This window comes from Pogona vitticeps, chromosome 3, assembly GCF_051106095.1.
Source record: "Pogona vitticeps strain Pit_001003342236 chromosome 3, PviZW2.1, whole genome shotgun sequence".
NCBI classification, from domain to species: Eukaryota; Metazoa; Chordata; class Lepidosauria; order Squamata; family Agamidae; genus Pogona; species Pogona vitticeps.
The window spans coordinates 103,055,754-103,080,615 of record NC_135785.1 but is presented as its reverse complement, the minus strand read 5'-3'; the positions used below and the strand labels follow the sequence as shown (position 1 = coordinate 103,080,615).

The following is a 24,862-nucleotide window of genomic DNA, read 5'->3' as shown; positions in this document are numbered from 1 at the left end:
GTCCTTTCTCACTTCTTAAGAACACTGGGCAATTGACTTATGGATACAGCAGGTTTTTCATCACTTGATGACATCTGGCCAATTGCTTAAAACTGTCTCCATTGAAATTCTTCTCATTAGTGTTGGGGTTGGCTGGATCATTCACCTCTACACACTAGAGGTCACAGTATGATAAATATCTAGCAAATCTGTGTTAAGATTAATTTAGCTAATTCATATTCAAATACATTTCTCTTCATTCTCCCAAAAGCTTTGAGTAGCTGATCACTCTCTATCCAGCTACATCCCTGCCTGTCAAGTTAGGCTGAGAAAACGTAATTTTTCCATGGCTAGTCAATGGCCTGATTTGGACACAACTTTTAGGTTGTGTGTGTCAGCAACTTTATAAAATGCTGACCCTCAGCTGTAATACAGAAGAGAGAGCATCCGGGTAGGTTTTCAGCTGCTGAGTGATTGCTGAGGAAAGGACTTTTAATTCAGTTGTGTTACAATACTATAAATGTTTCACTTTTATCTGTAGCTGTAAAATTATTCATCCTCCTTAGCTACCTTCAGTCCAGTTTTAGGACACAGGCAAAATATAAATTAATATGCTCACAGTTATATTTATTATACAGTAATTATGTGATTGAGCCTCAGGGTTGACTGCTCACCCCACCCGCCCATCCCCCAGTACTGTGAGAAGGAGATGATGATAGGAAGCTTTTGATTCTACTTCTATTTTTAACAGTTTGGCATTTTATCAAAATTAAGCTATACTTAGTATCCTTTGGTTTACTAAAACAAGCAAACCTTAAGCTGTGATTTCTGATGCTGCTTTAAAATATCCTATTAAGATTAAATATAGTTTAGGGTCAAGATATAATGTTAAACTACTGCCACATCAGTTAAGGCAGGAGGTGGCAAGCCCCAGCCTTGTCCATGTAATCCTATATAACATAGCTTAGTGTTGTGGCTGGAAAATTCCAGTGAGACCACAGTTAAATAAATGAGACACATCTGGGGCTCTTTCACCTGAAAGCCATGCTCTGTATTCTGTATTACATCACAGGGTCAACATTTTATAAAGATGCTGATGCACACACGCCAAAAGCAAATCTATAGAAAGTTCTTATGCCATTAAGGTGTAGGAGCTGTTCCTTGCACTCAGCATCCAGGTGCTGCTTGTATTTGTTATAAACATGTGATATCACAGACAGCCTACAAAACTTCACATCTGACAAAAAAAGGGGGGGTACTGTATTCTTCTTGTCTGTTTTATGACACTTGTACAGTGAGGACAGTATAAAAGTGAAACGGAATAGCAATGAAAGTATAGCTTTCTCTGATACCATTCCCCAAATTCATAGTTAGCTATTATCTTCAAAGACAGCAACATTTTCCCCATGAGCAACCAGTCTATTTTCCTGAACATTTTTTTAAATTGCAAAAAAAACTATTTAAAAAAGAGAATAAGATTATTTTTTTAATGTGCCATACTGAAAACTGTCATTCTGAGTCAATGTGAGTGGGAAACATTTTTATTGCTTACTCCACCCCCCCTTCCGCGTTCATACACCTGGTGTTCTCAACTGCACAGCTGGAAAGTGATCTGAGGATGTCGAATGTGAACTCCAGCCCACTGTCGTGAACAGATCACTCACTTCCTGCTGAGATTTAACTTCTCTTCTGTGACCATTCTCCATGAGGAGAATGGACCTATAAAATTGGTCCACCCTCGCACAGTTTCTAGAGGCCTTGGGGGGGGGGGATATCTGGCTGACCTGGTAGATGATCCTGTCAAAACCCAGGTCAATAGATGGTATCAGGATATGACCTGGGCAGCTAACACCATTGCCTTCAAGCGCTTTCTCTGCTTCAGAGTTCACCTTGCCCCCTGGTACACCAATGCCTTAAAAATGGTGACACGGTCATTCAACATCAAGGTAATAAAGGAGGCTGTGAACTGACAAGTTGTCATGTTCTGTGTGGTTCATGATCTGACCAGCTCTGAATTTTTTCCAGCAATTTGCAGCCTTTTTTTGGATAAAAAATTTAGGCCATCTGTGCTGACCTTGACTTCATCTGCAGTTTAGTCAACCCTCGGGTGACCATCACTGCACCACCTTTCTCTACATGATTGTTCAGTTTAACCCAGTATCAGCAGAGGAAGCCTCCAGGGTGCTGACGAGCTGTTGGCCTACCACCTCCTCACTTGACCCTTGCCCAGTGTGGCTGATAAAACATGCTAAGGGGGCCATGATTGAGTGGGTCATGAATATTGTAAACACATTTTTAAGGAAGGGCATCCTCCCTTCATGCATAAAAGAAACGATCATCCAACCCATCACCAAACATTCCCAGTTGGCTTCAGACAATCTTAATAACTTTTGTCCAATGGTCAATATAGCATTCTTGGGCAAAGTGATTGAGAGGGTGGTGGCAAACCAATTACAGACATATCTGGAAGAACAGGATAGCCTTGATACATTCCATTCCAGTTTCAGGCTATGGTGGAGTACTGAAACAACACTAGTTGTACTTCAGGAGGGCTGACGGGGTTGATGTACCATTGGTTCTTCTTGATCTCTCAGCAGCTTTTGATACCATGGTATCCTCCTGGACAGGTTCCCAGAGATTGGAATTAAGGGCCAAGCATTCAGCTTGTTCTGATCCTTCCTCAAGGACCATGTCCAGAGAGTGCAGCTTGAGGATGATTTATTAGCCCCTTGTGGAGTTCCCCAGCGATTGCTGATATCCACAATGCTATTTAACTCTACATGAAGCTGCTGGGGAAAGTCATCAGGAGATTTGGAGTGAGGTGTCATCAGTATGCTGATGACACCCAACTCTATCTCTCCTTTACCACCTCTGCAGTGGATGCGTCCAGATGCTCAAGCGTTGCCTTGCTTTGTCACTGGAATGGACCAGGTAAATAGGCTCAAGCTGAACCTGGACAAAACAGAGGTTGTGCTCCTGGAAGGGTCCATTAAAAGGTTGAGGGGGGGTGTCCCTAAACTGAATAGCATCACCCTCCCATTTAGGGATGAGTTCGGTACAGTATTTAGGTATTCTTCTGGACCCAGCTCTTTCCTCAGATTCCTAGATCGCAGCTGTGTCCTGATTGGGCTTTAACCAGTTTAGGCTAATCACTCAACTACACCCCTACCTGGGTAACAGCTCCCTCGGGACCTTGATGCAGGCATTGATCATTCCCCAGATTGACTACTGCAATGCTCTCTATGTGCAGCTTCCCTTGAAGCTGATCCAGAGACTTCAGTGAATTTCCTTCAAACAGGTCTGGGCAATCTGAACCTTTGACCCTGTCAATCAAGACCCAGTTTGATGATTCTCAGGAGGAGCACTTTTAAATTCCTTCCTGGCCAAACAGGCACTAGTGTCAAGAAAAGGGTTTCTGTGTCTAATTGTAAAAACATTTTAAAAGTGTTTTTAAGGGAATAAATATTCAGAAGCTCCCTCTTAAAATGTGAAATTACTGTTTTTTCTTTTGTGACTGGGGAATGGACTTACTTGATACTAGCAGAACTTTAGTGCCTATATCCTGTTATAGTTTCAACCATTCCACCTATCTTGTCACTATACAATTTCCTGGTAATTAAATATATAAGTAGTACAGTCAGACAGCCTCAGTTTACTCATTTTTACTCTATTGAAAGTTTAGGATTGACTTTCTTGACCACCCCCTCCTCTACCTTTCTGACTGTCGTCTGTGGTATCATATCGGTAAGGCTCTTCCCCAACACCACATTTCAAATGAGCTCATTTTTCTTCACTTTATTTACATACTATGGATTATTTTGACCTTGGTTTACAGTTACTAGCTTTGCGATCTCCCAGCTCTGCCTTTAAAAAAACAAAAACAAAAGGTGAAGTGGTATCTTTTGGAAAACATACACACAAGATGTGCATAGAACTTTGGGTCTTATATAGCTTTTCTTTCTCAGGTTGCCAACCTGCAACCTGAGGAAACTGCAACATAGCTTTCTAGTCTGCAATCTTCAGAGCAGGCATAGCAACATTAGTTTACCTGAGAGGTTAAAGCAGGTGTATGATTCTCCATTGTATGTGTTGCATTCACTCATACTCTTGCTCCACCATTTCATTAATTCCAAACCAATCCTTCAAAATATTTTGGCACAGGGGGACTACAGCCATATCCCAGCTGCTTTTGCTTCTGTCTTCTTTCATAAAACACAGCATAGAGCATATGCTCATCTTTTGGGATCCTCTAGCTCTAGAAATTTTACATGAGGAAAATTTCCGTTGGAATTTGTGTGTAATGTATGTATACTTAAACTTCCATTTCAAAAAGCCAGAAAATTCAATTCTTTGAAACAAAAAGCTCTCTGGTTTATGAATATGAGATATTGTGCTTCTATATCCACAATTCAAAATGCCAGGCAATGGCTCAATATTACTGCACAAGACTGTGCCTGCATTGCCAGCAGGAAAAAAGATGCCAAGCTTTATATAGCAAAGGGGAGCCTGAATGTTGGCAAAACCAATGGCAGCAGTCAAGGTGATCTGCTGGATACCCTCTTCTTTTCACTACCAGTCACACTGGTTGAAAAACTGTCTTGTGTTTGAGTGAGAAGTGGTTAATTGATGAAAGTCAGTGTTTGTGATTTTCCCCTGTGTGGTGTCTCTTTGTGATTGGTAGTAAGTGCAAGAGGTTATCCTGTAGATCATCTTGACTGCTGCCATGGGTGTTGTCAACATTCAGGCTGCCCTTTGCTATATAAAGCTTGGCATCATTTTTCCTGCTAGCAATGTGGGCAGAACATTGTGCAGCAATATAAGGCCATTTCCTGCCATTTTGAATTGTGGAAACAAGAAGGGTTTTTAATGAACTGAATATTATAGATTATATATTCATTTAGATACTTCATGCTATTTCACTGGCCTCCTGTACTCAGAATTGTAGGAAATTGTTGCTCTAAAGAAATGCCAAACATTCTTTTCACAAATAATTTGAGAAGAAGGAACTTAAAACATCCCTGCAAATACACTGGTCCAGCACTCCCAAGAAATGAATTGTCTAAGTTATTGGGGAGGGGGAGAGATGTAAAAAAATCAGTGGGACAGGTAATGAAATGGAGTAGGTGGAAAGGAAGGAAAGAGGAGATGCAGAAGTACATGGTAATGTTAAACAACATCATATGTCTTGTATAAGTTACTTTTTGGTTCACAGTGACATGTTGTTTAAAGGTATCCCTAGGGACTGAAAGAAGAACTGCTTCATAAACATAAATGGATAAATCTAAGAATAATGCAAGTTTCTGGGTTCTGACACATGTCTACACCCTAGCAATGCCAAAGGAAAGGGGGGTGGAATAAGGCATATGAAAGATGAGTCTACTCAGTGAGCACAGAATGCTGACTGGCTCCAAGGGAAGGGAAAAACACCAAAAGGGCAGGGAAAATGGAAGAAAGTGACAGGAATGGGGTGGATGGGAATATCTCAGCATTTTGTTGCAGTGCCCCACTTGTTCTTTTATTTCTGGTGTGTAGGCTGTGATTCCTGTTGCCTACATAATTAAAAGGGATGATCACGTGAAGAAGAGTATCAGAATGCTTGGGGAAAGTACAAAGAACCCTAAAAGAGGAGGAGAAATCCCCAAAGAGGGCAGTGAGACTTGAACATGCACAGTGACTGACTGTTACCAAAGATGGACAACAGGGGATAAACAGAGGGGCATGGCACGGCAGGAATCCTGAATATCAGAATTCTACATTGCAACATTTTGTTGCAGACTGCACTTCTGCTTTTTTAAATTTCAAATCCAAAATCCATGAATGGGATAAAATGCCACCGATGCAGTAAGGTAATGCTTTGCCTGACAGCACCTTGCCTTGAAGCACCATAGGTCTTAATTAGAGTTCATTTCCCTCTTCAGCAGCCTAAAGGTCACAGATAAGAACTTAACCTAAGAGCATTATCACTCAACTACCCTCTCTCACTGTGCAAAAATATGGTAGTGTGGAATATTCAGGATTCCAGTCAGGCCGTGCCATACTCAGTTATGACATGGCATGCCATGCCATGCCATTCTATTCATTCCTTGTCTTCTATTCTTTGCAACAGAAAGGTCTTGTTACTCATTCTCTCTTTCTACTTGAATCAGCAGGTAACAGTCTACATGTGCCCCACAGCAGGTGAGAAGGAAAAGATGACCCTACACAATAATGGAACTCAGCTGTGCCCTCTTCAATAACCACAGGCATCTCAAAGAGCCAGGATAACTCTATGGCTTAGGGCAACATCCAGCTGTTAGCTTCAACTCAAACCTACCCCCGATTCAATGGGAACTACATAACTGTTGCTGTAATTTATTCAGTGGGTCACATCTAGCTGGGTTTAACCCTGAAACCACAGTCCTACTCAGACGTATTGGCCACCAAGTTCACTGGGTCTGACTCATAACAATATGGGTTACAACTTTAGTCACCAGTATTTCTGCCCTTCCTGATAAACGCTGATCTTCAAATTTCAGACTGCAAACACTGGAAACATTAATTTTCCCCTGCTATATTTCTAATCAGGTGGAACTAAGCTGGAGGCAGCATTCTGAAAGAGATCCAAATGCTTAACTGTATAATTTGCATAATTCATTTTTTCTATATTATATAGATATAAAAAGAACTTCCTGTATAGCACTGAATTAGAGCACAATTAGAATTCTAACATTCCCCTGCTCCTCAATTCCTGAAATAAATGCCATACTAAGAGCAGATCTCCTCTGGTTAACATTACAATAGCTCTTAGAAAAAGTGGAAGAAGGGAGAAACAGTAAATTCAGTGGTTGATGCTAATTACGGTGAGTAATTAATTACTAAGTAATATATTACTTGGTACTGGCAGTGACAGGTACCTAGATATTGCAAGGCACTGTTTCCTACCGTACAGGAGCCTCCATTTTACTTAACTGTGTGTAAGTTTTTTCTAAAAACTGATGCACTGAAAAAGAAAACAAAACCCTCAAATGCTCCTTTGTAAGAAAGGCAGATATTTTTCTCACACGTTGGAAATATTTTGGTGTGGTTGTCTTTGATGCTGAGACTTGCAAACTACTCTGGCAGCTAAACATTTCAGGTGAACCCAGGAAAAGAACATTTATGAGGTTGGGCTGCTGAGCTGAGATAGCTCAAACATGAGGGTAAAAAAAAAAATAACAGATAGCTGGACATGATCTGAACTCTTTCCGATATGACATCCCTCTTGGTTTCTTCCATTCATGTTGAAATCATGAGCCCATGTTAAGGTGGGCTCCAAACCACCACAATATGTGCAATATTTTCCAAGATGAATTGACTAGATTACATCACATCACATTGACTTCTGCAGACAGAAATGTTCGGAGAGACAACGAGAGGGGAGACAGCCTGTGAAGAGAAGGCAACCCCACTGTACCTCATTTAGGTGGGTTGTTTGTATTTTCTGTGAATCAGAAAAAGGCAAGGGAGGAAGAAAAAAATTTCAGGGTGTTTTTTTTTTTTTGGAGAATTACAGACTGCAACCCTCTCCCTCCCACAAAAAAGAAAAGAAAAGAAAAGAAAAGAAAAAGAAAAGCCAAACGCTAGCTCTGTCCCTCTGCCTACACTGGCCAGTTGTTCGCACCATTACTAGCAGGGCATTTTTCATTACTCAGTTAAAACTGAAGAGAAGGATTTTGAGTTGCTGGCACTTACTCTGGAGATGGTCAGAGGCATGTTGAAGTCCTTCCCCCCTTGCAGTCGGAACCCCCACGGTCCAGGTCCGTTGAGAGTCACGTTGAACGACATTTTGTCTCTCTTTTACGCCACAAACCCCAAAGGCTCTATGGAACAGAGGGAAGGGGGAAAAACAGGTGGGTATATCTAGTTTGTTTTTTTTTTAAGAGAGATCCTTTCTTCTTATTTTCTATCTATCAAATTAAAGTGCAGAATAGGGATCTTTCCCCCTCCTGCCTGGTCAATGCTGCCGAAGTGTCACCTAAGAATAGATAGGAGTTATAATGCAGATACTGATATCCCTGTTGAGGGAGTCCATAAAAGGCATGTAACCAAACACCCGGCTATGCAAAACCTCTGTGACTCAGAGGTCTAATATAGGGCCCCTGGGAAGACCTTTCTCGGCTCTTCCGAGTCCCCTATTCAGACTCAAAGCCACTTTGCTAAGATAAAGATGACTCTGTGTCAAACACAAGCAGGCCACTGGTATACATTGAAATGCACGCATATATTAAAAGAGCCACTGGCCTTGCATTTGAAGGGTTGCTTGTCAATAGCTTGATCTCTGATGTTCTGCTAGCATGCACTCCTTACATCTGCCAGACATGTGTGTGTGCACATCCAGTACATTCTTAACTGATTTTGTTTCTATACTAATAAGTTGCTCTTATTTTAATGACTATATTTGGAAAAGTGAGGGAAAACAAAGGGAGGAAATAAAAAGGAGGGAAGGAATATACTCGCTTTTAAAAACACACTTAACTGTAACTACAGACTACACAACTGCAGAAACTTCACGTCCTATTTATTGATCTTTCAGTTAGTGCTACTAGTGTGTTTACAGGGACTCTGGTGTTCCTGCAGAGCAGCACAGAAATCAGGGAAAGCCTGACTTTTTTCAGTGGTGAGGGAGAGTCTAGCATGCAACAAGAACACATAAGCAGTAAAGCACTCTGGACATGCACTGGAGGTCTGTCGTGCTTACGCTTCGTCAGACGAAAAATGGGAATTGTACCCTTGCATTTGAATGACTTTTGGGAAGAGATGACATAAGTTACTTCTTGGGGGATACAAATCCCTGCATACCTCAGCCACCATCTGCACAACTTACTAAGCACTAGGTTTTAGGAGGTAGAGAGACATTGTAAGGATAATAAAAATTTGGGAAGAGGGTAAGCAAACTAACCAGGGGATGGAAGCATTTCCCTATTAGCCCTGAGGCACAATGGTTAAACTGCAGTACTGCAGTCAAGCCTCTGTTCATGACCCAAGTTTGACCCCCACAGGTAGGTTGCTGAAGAATGACAGACTTCCATGCTTCTAGGGTCCGTAAAAGGAGTACCCAGCTTGCTGGGAGGCAGTGTTCCTTGCATAACTATGCTGTAAATCACCAAGAGTACTATGGGATGGCACACCATGGGATGATATATAAGTCAAAACAACAACAGGAATGTCATAGGTGGCTCATGATGAAAGGAGAGTGATGCCCTTGCCCTCAAACTTTGGTTTTAGCTCCATGTGAGCAAGAGGGCAAGAGGAGACTACCTCTTCCTTCTCTGCCATCCCCTCTACCTTGGAAACTGGAGGGGATGTCCACAATATCAAGCCTCAAGGTAAGAGAGAGGAGGGAAAGAGAAGGAAGCAGATAAAATGGTCAGCATGGCTTTAAAATAAAAGGCGGGAATCGGTGAATGACAGAGTAAGGGGAAAGGGAAGGAGAAGGTGGAAGAATTTAAAAAGGGATCCAAAGGAAGAGGGGCGGAGGAGTCTGGGTGGACAAAGAGTGGAAAGAAAGCAGAGGAAGCCTTGCCTGAGGAATGGGAGTGGATTGAACTTGAGAACCCATGAACGGGAGAGTGGGGAAAAACTAGTGGCGCCTTGGGAAGAAGCTGAATGGAGGAGGAGGGAGAGAGGCCCTCGGAAGCCCTCTTACTGGGGCAAAAAAAATATATGAGGAAGAAGAGGGAAGAAGAGGGAGCTAGCTGCAGCACAGAAGGGAGAAACGAGAGGGGACCCTTGGAGACAAGGGAAGAGACCCTCTACTGACAGACCGAGAACACCCAAGAGAACCCTGGGGAATGCCATGGGATGAGGAGAGGTGGAGGAAGGGGCCCCTGCCATTGCTACTGCCAAAGGAGTCGACACCTGGTTTAAAACCTGTGAATGAGGACCTCTGCAATGTTGGTGGAGAGAATAAAGTTAAGTTGGAACCAAGTTCTTGGAACCCTTTCCAAGGGAGAGAGAAGAGGCGTTGAATGTAATCAAAATGGCTGCTGTTCCCATTGAGACTTCTTTAATAAATGTTGACAATTTTAAATTAGAAAATGACTCTAGTATGGTTACGTCAAGGGGAGAGCGGGGGGGGGGGGGGAGACAGCAAGTACCCAACCTCACACCCAAACTGTTCCTTTGGGAATTTTATGGCATTCACAGCTATATATAGCTTAAAGGAAGAAAAATAAAGCTGGTGGATGCATTAGAATGTATATATTTTAATTGCATTTAATTATTTTGCCCTTTTATTTTGCCTTTTTATTGTATTTTAAATGCTGTAAGCCTCCCAGAGACCTTTGGGTAGTGTGGGTGGCATATAAGTTAAATAAATAAATAAATAAATAAATAAATAAATAAATAAATAAATAAATAAATAAATAAATAAATAGAGGTTTACACATTACATTGTGTGAGGAAAGAGGACAAAGAGAATTTATTTTCTGCCCGTCTCTCATGACATTGAGAGGGCACACAAGAAAGCTGTGTAGCAGGATATTTAGAACATAGAAGAGGATGCATAGTTTTGCATAGACTGTGGAATTCACTGCCACAAGATGCACTTATGGTAACCAACCTGGATGGCTCTAAAAAAGGATGAGACAAATTCATGAACTATGTTAGTCCTGACAACTGGCTATTGTTTTGGACAATGAGAATCTCGCAGCTGGTTGGCTAGGAGATTCTGGGACTCACATCCCCAAAAGAGGAACCCCTCCAAGCTAGGTGTCACTATATGACACCTCCAGAGTTGGAGGCAGGGTGCTTTTGACTACTACTTGCAGGGAGCAGAAACAGGCCACAGCTATTTCCCAAATGTAAATTACATTACCATGATTGGGGATGAGATTATCAGAATTAACAAAGAGAAAGCCCCAGATCAAATTATGGGACTGGGAGCTGTCAAACCAGTAGAAAGTAGAGCAGCCCTTTTGCCTCTATGCCATCCCCATGCTGCTGCTTCTCACCCTCAGAAAAGTGTCCTGCTGCACAATGAGAATCGTGAGGATTATCTGTGACTTGCAAAGGTGCATGAGGAGGTGAGTTCCAATGGAGGCTGACTCTATAAAAAGGGTATGGAGGCAGCCTCTATTGGAAAATTTCCCTCCATAGACCTTTGTGAATCACAAGGAATCTTCAGAAGTCCCACAGTGCTGGCACAGGAACTGGACGGAGGCAAGAGGGCTGCTCTGCCTTCTACCTGTTTGATGGCTTCCAGTCCCATAATTTGAACTGGGAGGGTCCTGCAAAATTATAGGGCAAGACTTCATTAGTTCCAAAAATCCTATTTCTGGCCATTACGTGACTGAGTGGAATGGAATCTTGGGCAATAGGTAAAAAACAACCAATATGATGCAACAACTCTGATGTTTTTTAAGCAGAGGCTACACTAGCACTGCTTTTAAGTTCACTGGAACCTCACTGTCTCTCACATAAATCTTTGTTACCTCCACACACTTATTTAGTCAGCTTATTAATCAAACAGGACATACAAAGATTGGGCTCTTATATAGGTATGGTAAATATTGCCTACATATTTAGGCTGCCTTAACAGTATTCATTACATAACAGGATGTGCAGCTTTCAAAGGTCCATCGGCCAGTACTGTCTTCAATGTGGATTTAAGAATGGAAAGCATAAAACTGACTTTCTTTGCAGAGCATCTCGTACACTGGTCACAGAAAGTCATCAAACAGCTCTCTCCAAACCTTCATGGACCAGGCCTTGCGTTATAAATGGTCTCCACTAGACCATTCTGAATGGAATAAAATGGAGGTAGAAGGGGAAGTCTCCTTTTCTGCCATCAGTGTCACTAAGCTGTTTCTAAAATACAGTATACCAGCTCTAAATTATGTTTGGTCAGATTTTGCCTCAAAATTCCCTCCACAGTTGCTGTTCGCCCTCCAGTACCATCATACTAAAACCCTCAGTAAACCAGAAAAACAGCTTTAATTTTACAACAATTAAGATCCTGATGCTGGTTACCCAATGTTCTGAAGTAGACAGAATAATGAACTAGGACTCATTTGACCCGGGTTCGATTCCCCAGCTTTGCCATGGAAACTCACTGGGGAATTTACATTGAAAACCCTATTAGAGTCACTATAAGTCAGTTCTGGCTTGATGATACATAACAACAACATAACAGAATCCTGAAAGAATCATCAGCCATGACAGGAGCAAGATCCTTTAAAGCTCTCAGAAATCCATTCCGCTCCATAAAACTCAGAGAGGGAAGTCTCCAATTCCTTTAGAGACCGGTGTGTGTGTGTCTTGACATGCCTAAACCCTGTGATAAGATTCGGGCTTTTCAAGACTCAGTAAGATTTACAAACCACCACCATTTTTTCCAGAACAGAAGACCAAATCACTAATATCCAATGTAATAAAAGTGGCAAGTGGAATGAGATTGTTCCTATATCTAAGCTACTGTTACACTAGGAAACCCAGGCAACAAAGTGAAAGTGAAAAGTGAAAGTGTTGCCACCACGACAAGGATTGCCAGGTCAGCAGCATCACATTTCCAAGATATCAGGACCAAAAACTGAGACCAGCAGGCAGATCCCTGGAATGTCACAGAGGTAGAACAGACACAGAATGAGAGTCTTTCTACCCCAGGTTTTTATACCAATGTTGCCAGTGCTTGTGCAACAAGAAAGTTCATGAGCTGTAACTCTTTTGTACCACTCCCTGCCCTTGCTCCAGTGGACCCAAGGATGAACCAAACACTGGTCCAGCAAAAGGGCTAGAACAAGGAGAGGGAGTTGACGAAAGAACCAGTGGGTATATGCACTTGGGCTAAGCAAGTCCTTTGGGGAAGCATACATACAAACACTTTCACATTGAGATAGTAAGCCCTGACACTAGCTGAGAGTGGGTGAAGATGGGTTCCTTGGCTTCAAAACTACCTCACACACCACCCCTCCCCCCCCCAAAATAGTCCTCCTGTTCTCCTTGCCCTGAGATTTGTCTCACTGCCTGGAGACTCAGCAAAGTCTAACAGTGCCCTAAAATTTAAGCCAGAGTCCTGAAACCCAGCAACCGTAATCACTACCATCTCATCCAGACAGTTGTATGGGATGAGAGCCAGATGAACCCATCAGATCAATCCAGGATTTCATCCTGGATGACAACAATCTTAACAATGACTAATCTGGCACCAGCTAGCTACCTAACCAGCACAGCCATCAAACAAAACATATTATACAAAGAAACAACACAGTCATATAAGCAAAGCTCTAGATACTAAACATGATATATCACAAAATATATTAATCTGGAGACTGGGGGCTAAATCTAATTGCTAGTCTCAACTAGGATGGTTCTGCAACCAACGGCTGGATTGCATCCAGTACTTCTTGAAGGAATGAAATGACAATTGTATCCCCCTGCACCTGTTTGACATTCATTCTGCCCCATTCCTCTAAGGTCCAAATTCATCACTTTGTATTTATAACCTCAGAAGAGACAGAAACTCATCTTATGATTCTTGTTTACTAGGACTCATAAAGTGCTACAGTACTACATTTCAAGGTGTAAACTGGAGTCTCAGGGAGTTGCACTGACGAAGAGAGAAAATACCTGATTTTACTGAATGACATTTTAATACCTAGATTGCCCAACTTCTTCTTGCTCTGAGTTGGTCCCAAGGCTCACTGGCTCATCATGAAGATGCTTGTGTTTGTGTTATACACTTGTTGGAGTACAAAAGCAAGAACAGATTATATGTTTATCAGAAGACTTTTTTAAAATTTGCTAACATTTTTCTTGTGTTTGCGTGGTTTTTGTTTAAATTCTTAGTGGTCTGGTAAAGATAAATGAATTGTCCTTGCTTTTGTATTGCATAAGGACCACACAGCTTTGTTTGCACTGAAGTAAGAAAACCAAATTGTCTGAATCTCTCACTTACAGGGACACAATTTTTTACAATTTTGCAATTGTTATATGAGGGTCCACTTCCTGTGACATCACAAGAGGCCACCCTTTCTTTGGTCTCAGGTTTTGCCCCTAAAATTCCCAGGGAGCAGGGAAACTACCAACCTGGCAGACACCATCACATCACAGCAATCTTATAATCTCTCATTATGTTACAAGTACAGTGGTGCCTCGCAAGACAAGGTTAATTTGTTCCGCGAAAAACGCTGTATTGCAAAAACATTGTCTTGCGAAACGCGGTTCCCCATTGGAATGCATTGAAATCTGTTTAATGCATTCCAATGTAAAAATCGTCATATTGCGAAAATCGTCCATAGAAAACATCGTCTTGTGAAACGTGGTTCCCCACTGGAATGCATTGAATTCTAGTTAATGCGTTCCAATGGGGAAAAAAGTCCTCTTGCGAAAATTGTCCATAGGAAAACCTCATCTTGCGAAGCGCAACAGCGATCGCAAAAACTAATCGTCTTGCGGATTAATCATCCCGCGAGGCAATCGTCCCGCGATGCACCACTGTACAGTATAACTTAATATAGTAACATAGTAATTGGGGAGAGGAATTAATTTAGGGAGAACCCTAAACATGAGGATATTTGGAAGACTACATTGTTCCACAAGATGGTGTTCGAGCCCTTCCATGAGGACCTTTTTCTCCACAGACTGTATCATATTTCTTTAAAACAAAAGAGCAGTCAGCCTCCTTTCTAATACCAACCACACCGGGCCAGAAAAAGAAGGTCAAAGGCTTTGGAAGCAGTATTTGTTGAAATCATTTCAGGGAACAGGATGAGATTCCCTCTCAAATACCAAAATGACCAAAGTTCACAAAGCCCTAGTGAACACTGCCCTTTAGTTGATTGCTAAAAACACTTATACGAAAGGAGATGCTGATGGAACACTAACAGCAGTACTGTACCAATTATATGTCTGGCATGAGAAGGAGGGAGTGAAGGCAAGGGGGAAGCCCAGAATAGGAACCCCATCCTGCTTTGACAGTATCCATGATCTGACAGCTAATGCCAGATCCGTTGCCATATGGAAAACAATTCATACCGTGGCAGGATATAGAGCTGTCACTGTACCTCTGCAGACATTAGTCAGGACTTTCTTAAACAAGTGTGTACCTGAATTATGGAGGACAGGAAAAAGAGACTATTAGCAAGGCTAATCATAGGAAGTAGGGTGGAAATTGCACAGTGAAGCACTGTACGAAAACTTTGTGTCCCAAAAACCAAACTTCTTGCTTTCTTTTTTTAGTTTTTAGCTCTCATCAGTGGGGGGGGGGGAATATCATTATAAGCAGAGCCAGAAAAAGTTACTTTTTGAGTTATAATTTCCATAATTCCTCAGCCACATAGTGTATGATGGCAGGAGGCTTCTGGGAGCTGTAGCCCAAGATTCATAGCAAGGACCTGCAAACGATATCCAAATCCACATAAAGGTACAGGCCAGAAAATTCATAGAGGGGGGGCTGGAAAAGCCCTGATGGATCAGCCTCCATCCCCAACAGCTAAACTCTGGCTGCAGTTTAGCATTCTTCAGAAATATAGTCTTTATTTAATTTTTACCACATCTTTCATCCACAAAAAAGAAGGGGGGTGGGTCAGGGGAATGATCAAGGAAGCTAAATAATACTGTACTAAAATACAGGTAACAAAGCATATCTTGAAACACCCGGAGAGTGCTTGTAGCGCTATGGGGCGGTATATAAGTCCAAGAAATAAATAAATAAAATAAATAAATTATGTGCCCTAATCCAAAGACGAAGGTGGCACCTAAATAGTTAAGAGGCCTTTCAACAACAGACGGGCGTACAGTATATGCCAAAGGCCAGCATGAATGAAAAGGTCTTCACCTGTCAGTGGGATGACAACAAAGAGCCAACCAATCTGAGACCTATTCATGGGTCCTTGAAGCATGTACTGCAAAGACATAACCAGGGCAAGATGCTGGGCCTATAGCACAGAAAATTGTGTCACTCTTCTTTCTGAGACTTTCCATATGAATTAGAACAGTGGCTTTCCGGTTAGATTGCCACGCTCCCCAACTCATGTGTTTGTTCTTCAGTCTTAAAAAGCACCTAAATAAGGCTTTTGTCTTCCTCAGTAGGTAGTTCCAGAGTCTGTAAGTGGGATATCTTTCCTGTCCCAATAGATGTGCCTCTGATGGCAGGGAATACTAAGAGGAGGTCCCATCTTAAAAGCTGGGTAGGCTCACATGGGAGAAACAAATCATATACAGCTTTATAGGTAATTGCAGGTACTTATTACCACACTTATTTTATTACCTGTCCTCGCACTGCTATACGTATAATGCTTCCCTTTGACAGATGTGTCAAATTTATAGAAGCTTTCTTCAAAGAGATCTACTCACTGTCCAGTTAAATATATTTCTCTTTCTTTATCCTTAGAGATATTTTAAAGAGAAAGATGCATCTTGTGAGGTCTATTGGTTTGCTCTCTTCTGAAGTCACACATTTTTATAGGTGCTATAACACCTATAACTGCCACATATACTTGGGTTACATAAGCCATTGACTTTGACTGGAAAAGGAGCAGAGGCATTTCAAAGAACAAAAATACCATCACCCTTTCTGCGTCCTTTAATGTGGTCTGACAGATACAAACAGGATCATTGTTGAGGCATCATAAGAACAAAAGCTTTGCCAGGTATCTTTAAAAGTGAGGGCTTCTCAGCCAGGATTCCATCTTAGAAAGATTTAATGAAACTTGACAATGGTGACAACCCACATCCTTAAATAATACTGACGTTGTCCTATCAAATCACTGACATGAAGTAATATTAGTGCATCCATTTAAATTTGACTCCATATGGGCACTTAATAACCGTCCAAGAAGTGCTTCTGAATCCAGTCCCATACTCAGTAGAAGTGAGGCAGAGGGAGAGAGAGGGCAGAGAGAACGAACACAGAAATGAGAAATATCTTTTGACCTAAGTGGAGAGTGGATACGTGACCAGATCTAAACAACTTGTCCCAGCTTCTGTACTTCTCGTTCTCTAGTAGCACACAGAACAGGTTAGCCCTTATCCTGATAGACAGAGGGGGAAAGCAAGTTCCCAGTCCAGGCACGGAGCGTGCTCAGGGGGGGAAAAAGATACTGTCTAACGGTAGATCACGGGGCCATAATTAGTAAGTGGAAAATCACAAGAATAAAAAGCACCACAACTAGGAAAACCTACATTTTTCACAATATTAATCCAAAATCTCCCAGCTCACATGGCCAGGATTACACAAGTGGTAGTCTAGAAAATGTAACACTTACAATTTCTATGTACAACTATAGTTTCCTATGCAGACGGGCTGTAAATTCAAAAGAGAAAACAAGGGCTGCCATTCTCAGGAAGCAAGATTTCTCCTCCTAATATTACTTCACTCTGTATTCCTCACCCCATCCCTGTGTTTGTACGGCTTTTTACAACCTCACTAATAGTCTCTTCTGCCTATGCCCCATAATTCAACTATGCTTCTCTAAAGGAAGGCCACTGTGGATGTCAGGAAAGATACAATGACAACTTCATAACCTGTCACAGTTTGAATTGTTTCCAACACAGCAACAAATCTGACATTAGCTGTTGAAACATGGACGCTGTCAACACGTGAGAGTGTTCCTATTCTGAGCCACTACCCAGAGGTGTTTGTTCCCTTCCTCACATGCCAGATATATAACTGGAATGGTAACATTCCTGGCCATGCTGGCTGGAGGATTGTGGAAGTTGTAGTTCAAAAAACATTGCTACGCTAAATACATTTTTAAAAAATGGGTTCTCACTTCTTCCTTGCCATGTCAACCCCCTTAAAGTATATCACCTACAAATAGTTGAACATTTCAACTATTGGTGCATGGTAGGATTGCCTAACAGATTTTGACAGTTTCCCTGCTGTCTCCTCCTCAGCCCATGCAATATTAACAGAATTAGTGATGTACAAGATCTTCCACTGCCTTAATCACAATTCTTGAAATTAGAATATTACTGGTAGAACAAACCTATCAGTTCTAAAGGAAATCAACCCTGAGTGCTCACTGGAAGGACAGATCCTGAAGCTGAGGCTCCAGTACTTTGGCCATCTAATGAGAAGAAAAGACTCCCTGGAAAAGACCCTGATGTTGGGAAAGTGTGATGGCAAGAGGAGAAGGGGACGACCGAGGATGAGATGGCTGGACAGTGTCTGCGAAGCAACCAACATGAACCTGACACAACTCCGGGAGGCAGTAGAAGACAGGAGGGCCTGGCCTGCTCTGGTCCATGGGGTCACGAAGAGTCGGACACGACTAAACGACTAAACACACACACACACTGGTATTACATCACCATTAAGAATTTTTAAAATGTCAAAGAAAGAAAGACGAAGAGAAAACTGGAAATCTAGCATTCTGGCATAGCTACGACTCATCTCTGACCATGAATCATCTCTGGCCACAAGCAAAGGTGAAGGTTAAAACATTTGAAGGATCTTTCAGAGACCTGTGAGGGGAAGTCTGGGTTCTAGATTCTACACACTGCTACATATAAAGGATGAAACATATAGGAATCTGCCTTATACCTAAGTCTGGAGAACTGTCCAGAAAGCCACAAGTTGGCCAACCTGATCTGTGCAGACTGGTTATGCTTCTCCCAGGTCTCAAACACGAGTCCTTTCCAGCCTTATCTGGTGATTTCTTTGATAGACTTAAGACCATTTACACCATTTACACTACAGCTCTTCTGCACAGTCTTCCAGTGTGTTAGATAAATGTAGCATAGTTTAAAACAGAAACAACTAGTTCTGTGTTTCACTGTTAGGCAGCCATGTTGATAAATAAAAGAATATGTGAGAACTCTGGGCTGGCCCATTTTTGCTTCATGCCAATGATGCTGTTGTATAACAGAAGGCTTGTCCCTATTTATTGGCTTCCTGAAATCTCCCTTATGGGTTACAAACAATATCTTTGCACAGTTTAATCTTCATATTACACAGCTATAATAGGTAAGTCTATGGGGACTTGGATATATTAAATCTAGGAGGGCTTGGAGCCTTGCCTTTTCTACAGTAACCATATTCCATCTGAATTTCGGAAGTCTGCCCCAAGAAAGATTTGTCTCAATCTGACTTTACTGGCATCTGTCACTTTTATCTGTTAAAGGTAAGAAGAGGTTCCAGCAAGTCCCACAGTCCCTAGCAAACTATGGATAACTAAAAAGGCAGCAAAAATACAACCCTACCTGAGCCTTAGCTGGAAAGCACCTGGAAACTAGAGCATGGGCAGGCACTAAGCATAGTGAAATGGACATTTTAAGCTCCACTGTATCTTGACCAAGTACAGTACCCAGTATCGTAGATATAGTAATGGACTAAGATTCAGGAGACTTGGTTTCAGTTCCTTGGCTCTACCACAGAAACTCACTGGGGGATGGAACTGGTAAAATCACGGGTTAAATACCTCACTTACCTTGAAAACCATATTAGGGTTGTTATATGTCAGTTCTGACTTGACAGTGCAAGCTATCTAGACCATGGATAAACAAAACAGTGGGTAGAAGCTTCCCTTCATGCTGACTGGTCAGGAATGTACAGGAGCAGCCCCACTACTGGGCCATGTCATCACGCAACACAATCCAATGGGAGCCTCTTCCTGAAAAGAATATTCTAACACCTTGTAACATTTCCCATACCATATGCTAACATACAGTACAGTACTGGCCAATCAAAATGGAGAAAGTAGACAGTGGCAGTAGTGGGATTTGGGGGGGGGGAGATATAGTTGCCTTCAACTGTAAGCTGCCAATAAAAGAGAAGCCAAATCAAGCGACAGGGAAAATGGAAGTGAGTCTGCAGCAGATGTTTAAAGTATTTCTATGTTAAATGTATTCATGAAGGCTTTCATGGCCGGGATCTAATGGTTGTTGTGGGTTTTTCAGGCTCTTTGACTGTGTTCTGAAGGTTCTTCTTCCTAACGTTTCACCAGTCTCTGTGGCTGGCATCTTCAGAGGACAGCACTCTGTGCTCTGGTGTAGTTTGCTTGGGAGTTGAGTATTTATGGCTATGAGATAGGCTTTTGTCCTTTTCAGGAGATGGGTGATTAGTGTGTCTTGTTGTGGGTGTATTGTTGTGATAAGGAGGAGAGATTATCTGTCACTGTGATTGATGGGTGTCATTAGCTGGCCACAGAGACTGGCAAAACATTAGGAAGAACAACCTTCAGAACACGGCCAAAGAGCCCAAAAAACCCACAACAATCCTATTTCTATGTTAGTTTGACAGTCATGAACTTTCTCACAGAATCTTGGGAACTGTGAACTGATGAGAGTAAGTATAATTGCCACTCTTGTATCCTGAACTATAGCATCCAGTGTATCCCTGGGGTGGGGTAGAATAACTGTTAAAACAATATGGGATTGATATGGCTGGAGAGGGAACAATGTTATACAATTCAAAGTGGCTCGCGAGATGTAGATTATATTCAAAGTACAGATGACCCATGACCACTGCAGGATAGTGCCCAACCGAAATTTGGGGCAGAGGCTCCCCTCTATCCCAATCTATAAAACGCCCCAGGTTAGGAGCTGTTCCTGGGTGTGAAAATGTCACAAGACTAAAAGATTAGATTTATGTGTTGCTGCCCAAAGCTGAGGAACCTACAGGCATCTCTAATGCTACTGAACCCCAGTTCCCAACATTCCTAGCCAATATGGCCAACGCTGCAACACGAATACAATAGTAGTTTGTCGATTCTACAATTCTATCCTAAACCAATCTCTTCTTCTGCCATTTATCCAAATAGGGGGGGAAATAAGTATCCCTGATGCAAACAAATGTATCAAAACAAGTCTTGCTTCTTCTTATTTCATTTTAAATGCAAAAATATTTATATTCTCTCATAAGTTTTCAGATCATTGGTTTTTAACAGTTCAGTGATAAATATCTCTTTTTTAGTTTAATAATACTCTCACAGTTATTTTAGATATGTATTTTGGATTACTGCTATTATAAGCCACTTGAATCCACGAACAGATGGAGACATGAGAGGATCAGGGAAATGTTTTCAAACAGGACAAATACTGTAAATACTCCCACATATTGTGAATACTGAACTTTGATTTGGGCAAAATCATTCACCTTCAGCCTCAGTTTCAACATGTTCTTGTCAGGGCAAAAATGCTAAATAGTTCATGGAGCCATGGTTGCCGTTGTCAATTGCTTTACAATCGTTCTATGGAGGGTTTATCTACATTACACCTGTATATTACTTTTATATTGGGTCCACTGTCATGGCTTCCACCAAAGAACCTTGGGAGGTATCGTTTGCTGAGGCTGCTGAGTTTTCTGTGACAAGATTCACACACAGGACTCCAGTTCCCAGAATTCCCTGGAGTAACAGAGCAAGTGTCAAACCAGTTTGTTATGGCCTCGATACTTGGCGGAACGCTTACTCCCACCCAGTTCTACCCGTGTCACTCATGCGAGTCAGGAGGTGAGGCTGAGGAGCCTAACGCCGAGGGAGGCCCGGAAGGAAAAAACAAAAAAAAGAGGCCTTCTTGGCAGTGGCTCCTCGCCTCTGGAACAACTTACCTCCAGAGATTTGCATGGCTCCCTCGCTGGGCATTTTTAAAAATCAACTGAAAATATGGATGTTTAGGCAGGCCTTCCTGTTAATTCCTAATTCTCTCCTCCTTTTCTTATTATGATTTATTCCGTTTTTGTCATCTTGTAGTAATTCTTTAATTATGTAAATCATTTCTATGCACATACCGGTATCTGTTTTATATCTGTTGTAAGCCACCTAGAGTGGTCACAATGACCAGATAGGTGGGGTATAAATGAAATAAAATAAATAAATAAATAAACATAGGCACACTCCTCTGAAAAGCTTTTTCTTCCCACCTACCTTCCTTTCTTCTTGAATTATGGGTTTTAGAGGAAAGCTGACCATTTGAAAATGTAACAACTTTCCTTAGAACAAAATTCCATAGCAGCTGCTTCAGGGGTCAGCAGTTTGAGACTGCTAAATTGAGACTTGTTAGAGTTAAAATACTGGAAGGCATTTCTACATGATGCCAGCATGTAACTTTAGTTAACTTAAGCTACTAAAGAGACAAGGTTTTGTTGGACCCAATTCCTCAGCTTTGCTGTATGAGCGTTCCAACTCAAACCCCAGACAAAAATAGTGTGCGACTTAATCAGGGCTCATAACTTTCATCCTTTTGCTTTGCAGTCTCTAAAGCAAGGGCAGCAGATTTGTGGTAGTGCTTCAAGAGCTACATATGGTAGTCCAGGGGCTAAATAGAAATATATTTTACCATGCACAAACTCAGTCTCTTGCAAGCAGAGGGTTCCATTCTAGAAGTCAGCAGCACCTAGCCATTAAGGCCTTCATATTTCTGCAGAGATCAGAAAAGTTAAAATGCTGGATGACCACTGTCAGAGTACCCCAGCCAGTATGGGCAGCAGCCACGTAGGCCAGTGCGTTCTGCAACCTGTAGTCTAAAAAACTAGCATGTGTCTACTCCAAATCTCTAGCACAGTCAAATATCACGGTGGAAAAAAATGATGTAACTAGATGTGGAGTATCTATGTCATAAAACTTTTAAAACTTTTTATAAAGTTTATGTGTTCTCTCCCCCCCCCAGGTTTCCTGTAAGAAACTTTTTTTGTATCCTTGATTAAAAACTTCACAAGGCAAGAAGACATCATTTAGAGGACCAATTCAGAACTATGCGTGATGGGTGCTTTAAAGCTGAGAAGTATATCTGAAGAAATACTGAAAAGATCAATTTGGATCTTATTTTCTTTGTTTGATTTATGTTGAGGCATCTGTGGACGCATTGGTCAAACTATAAAATACAGTACAGAAGGTACAAATTTAAGTGTACAATGCTCTAACATGAGTAAGGGGGACACAGTTCCTAATTTGGCAATAAAACCTTGGATGAACTTCAAAGGAATTACTAGAAAACTACTAATTGTCAGAACAATTAGAGTTCCTTAAAACTGCAACTGTATGCAACCTACTTGGGAGTAAGCCCCATTAATGGACTTTACTCAGGGCTGGCTCTCACATTAATCAGCATAAGGCTGCTGCCTCGGGTAGCAGAAAGGGCAGGAAACAATTAGTCATTAGTAGTGGCCGTATATTTTTACTGTCAAGTATGGGGAGAGGTATTTCTGGGTCTGTGGGATGCCTCAGGTGTCAAAATAATGTCCCCAGCTTTGGGCATTCTGTCTTTTGACTTGGATTGTGCAACATTTCCTCTACCACCTTGGGCAGCAAAATTTCTTGGGCTTGCACTGACTTTACATCTGAGTAAATATGGATAAAAGTAGGATACACTGTAGTCATTTTATTGACTGCTCACAAAAGGTAATCTGGTTTGGACTAGCAACAATAATTCCAGGATGCTTTTGCTAATGAATATTTTAATACTTTAATCTGGACAGAAGCCGGAATTGTAGTTTTTTCCTCTCTTTTTTTTTTAAAGGGGAAACTAAATAGTGGGTTAACAAGCATCAAAGGCTTGGCTCTAGTTCTTCTGTGTCCATGTCTTTGGGCCAACAGTTTACAGAGGGTGGGGGCAGAATATAAATATAGACTGTAATCTTGAGACTTAGATATGGGAGCAATGCGATGGGAGGAATTAAATGAATTATGAGCTGTGGACAGTCCTGGCTGAAAAGCGGGCGACCGTTAGGGCTTGCAAACCAGAAAAGGTGGCGTGGCAGTGAGGGGGACTTGGGGGGGTGGTGGTGGTGGAGGAAATAAAAAGCCAAGCTTGAGTGATTAGTGAACAAATGGCCTGCAGCAAATCCCATCTGGCACATCTGCCTGATTTAATATCCCAACAGGCACAAGCCTGAAATGCAGACGTGACAGCAGCTTTGCAACAGAGGATTTGAATATATGTATTTTTTATAAATATATTTATAAATAAAGAGCGTGTTCAGTTCGGATGGAAAGTGAGGGACAACTACCCAGACAAGAGGGAAAGAACTAGTAGCAGCAGCAGCAGCAGTAGTAATAGCATCGGTTAACATGCACTCAGCGGGAAGTAAGTCTACAGAGAAGCGCCGGGCTAAGAGAGAGAGAGAGAGAGAGAGAGAAACAGGATTAGTGCAGCTAGTAGACAGATGACAGGGAACAAGCTCGAGACCAGCTGGTCGTCTCTACCTGGGAGCAGCTCTGCAGATCCGCGGTGGGGAACTCGTGTGGCTTCTTCTGGCGCTCCAGCCTCACATTTATTTGATCCCTGCCATCCCCGGTGACGTTGCCCACTCAGGGCAAGAGCGGGGGAGGACGTGGGTTTCCTTAAGGTGGACCTCTTAAAGCTACAGCTGCCCCCAGGCTTCGTCTATTATTGTCCCCCCCCCCCAATGGTTTCCCTCTAAGCTGCCTTGGGGGTCGGGGTTATTTGTTCGTTCCTCACAGATCACGATCGTCTCCTTTTTCCTTCCGAGTCAGTCATAAGTAAAAACTGATCCAGCTCTGTTAGGGTAAGAAAATAAACAGAGCCACTGTTCGGGGAGGGGGTTTGCATTTTATAGACTGGTTCCGACCGAGTCAAGGAGGCTGGTTTATTTCATTAAGCAAAGGTAAGCAAAGCCAAGTTATATGGATGAAAGGGAAGAAGAGTCAGCCGAGGGCTCTGTCCTGGCTAAAAGGGGGCCATTGGCAGGGTGAATAGGACCGACAGTGAACGCTGCTACTACAACTGTCCGGTTGCTTTCTTTCCAAACTGAAAAGAGTGCTGCTGCAGACAAGCCTCGTGGGGTGTTTCGTTTCGTTTCGTTTCCTGGGAGTCAGCACAGAATGAGACCTGCCAGGGGAAGCTGCAGGAGGAGAAGCCCGGCCTAGTTTCGAAATTGCAAACCCTCTCTCGCAATCCCGGCTTGAAACGTTTCCAAATCTGCCTGCATTTATTTGTGTAAAAACAAAATGAATATCTCGCAGTA

The 24,862-nt window shown here is 42.0% G+C and overlaps 1 protein-coding gene across 50 annotated transcripts in view; it reads right to left on the bottom strand.

Moving 5' to 3' along the window:
* The window catches only part of LDB3 (LIM domain binding 3), a 202,713-nt gene extending 178,086 nt beyond the window's left edge, over positions 1-24,627 (bottom strand). For 18 of the 50 annotated variants that reach the window (XM_078390976.1, XM_072995086.2, XM_078390979.1 and 15 more), the window contains exons 1-2: positions 24,081-24,219; positions 7,690-7,817 (exon numbers count right to left, since the gene is read on the bottom strand). In XM_078390976.1, coding sequence (XP_078247102.1) covers positions 7,690-7,782 — 93 coding nt within the window. In that variant the 5' untranslated portion in view covers positions 7,783-7,817; positions 24,081-24,219. Of the gene's footprint in view, positions 1-7,689; positions 8,059-24,080 lie in introns of those variants that run through there. The other 32 variants (XM_078390978.1, XM_078390982.1, XM_072995088.2 and 29 more) reach the window with 8 other exon arrangements.
* Positions 24,628-24,862: the final 235 nt, after the last annotated feature.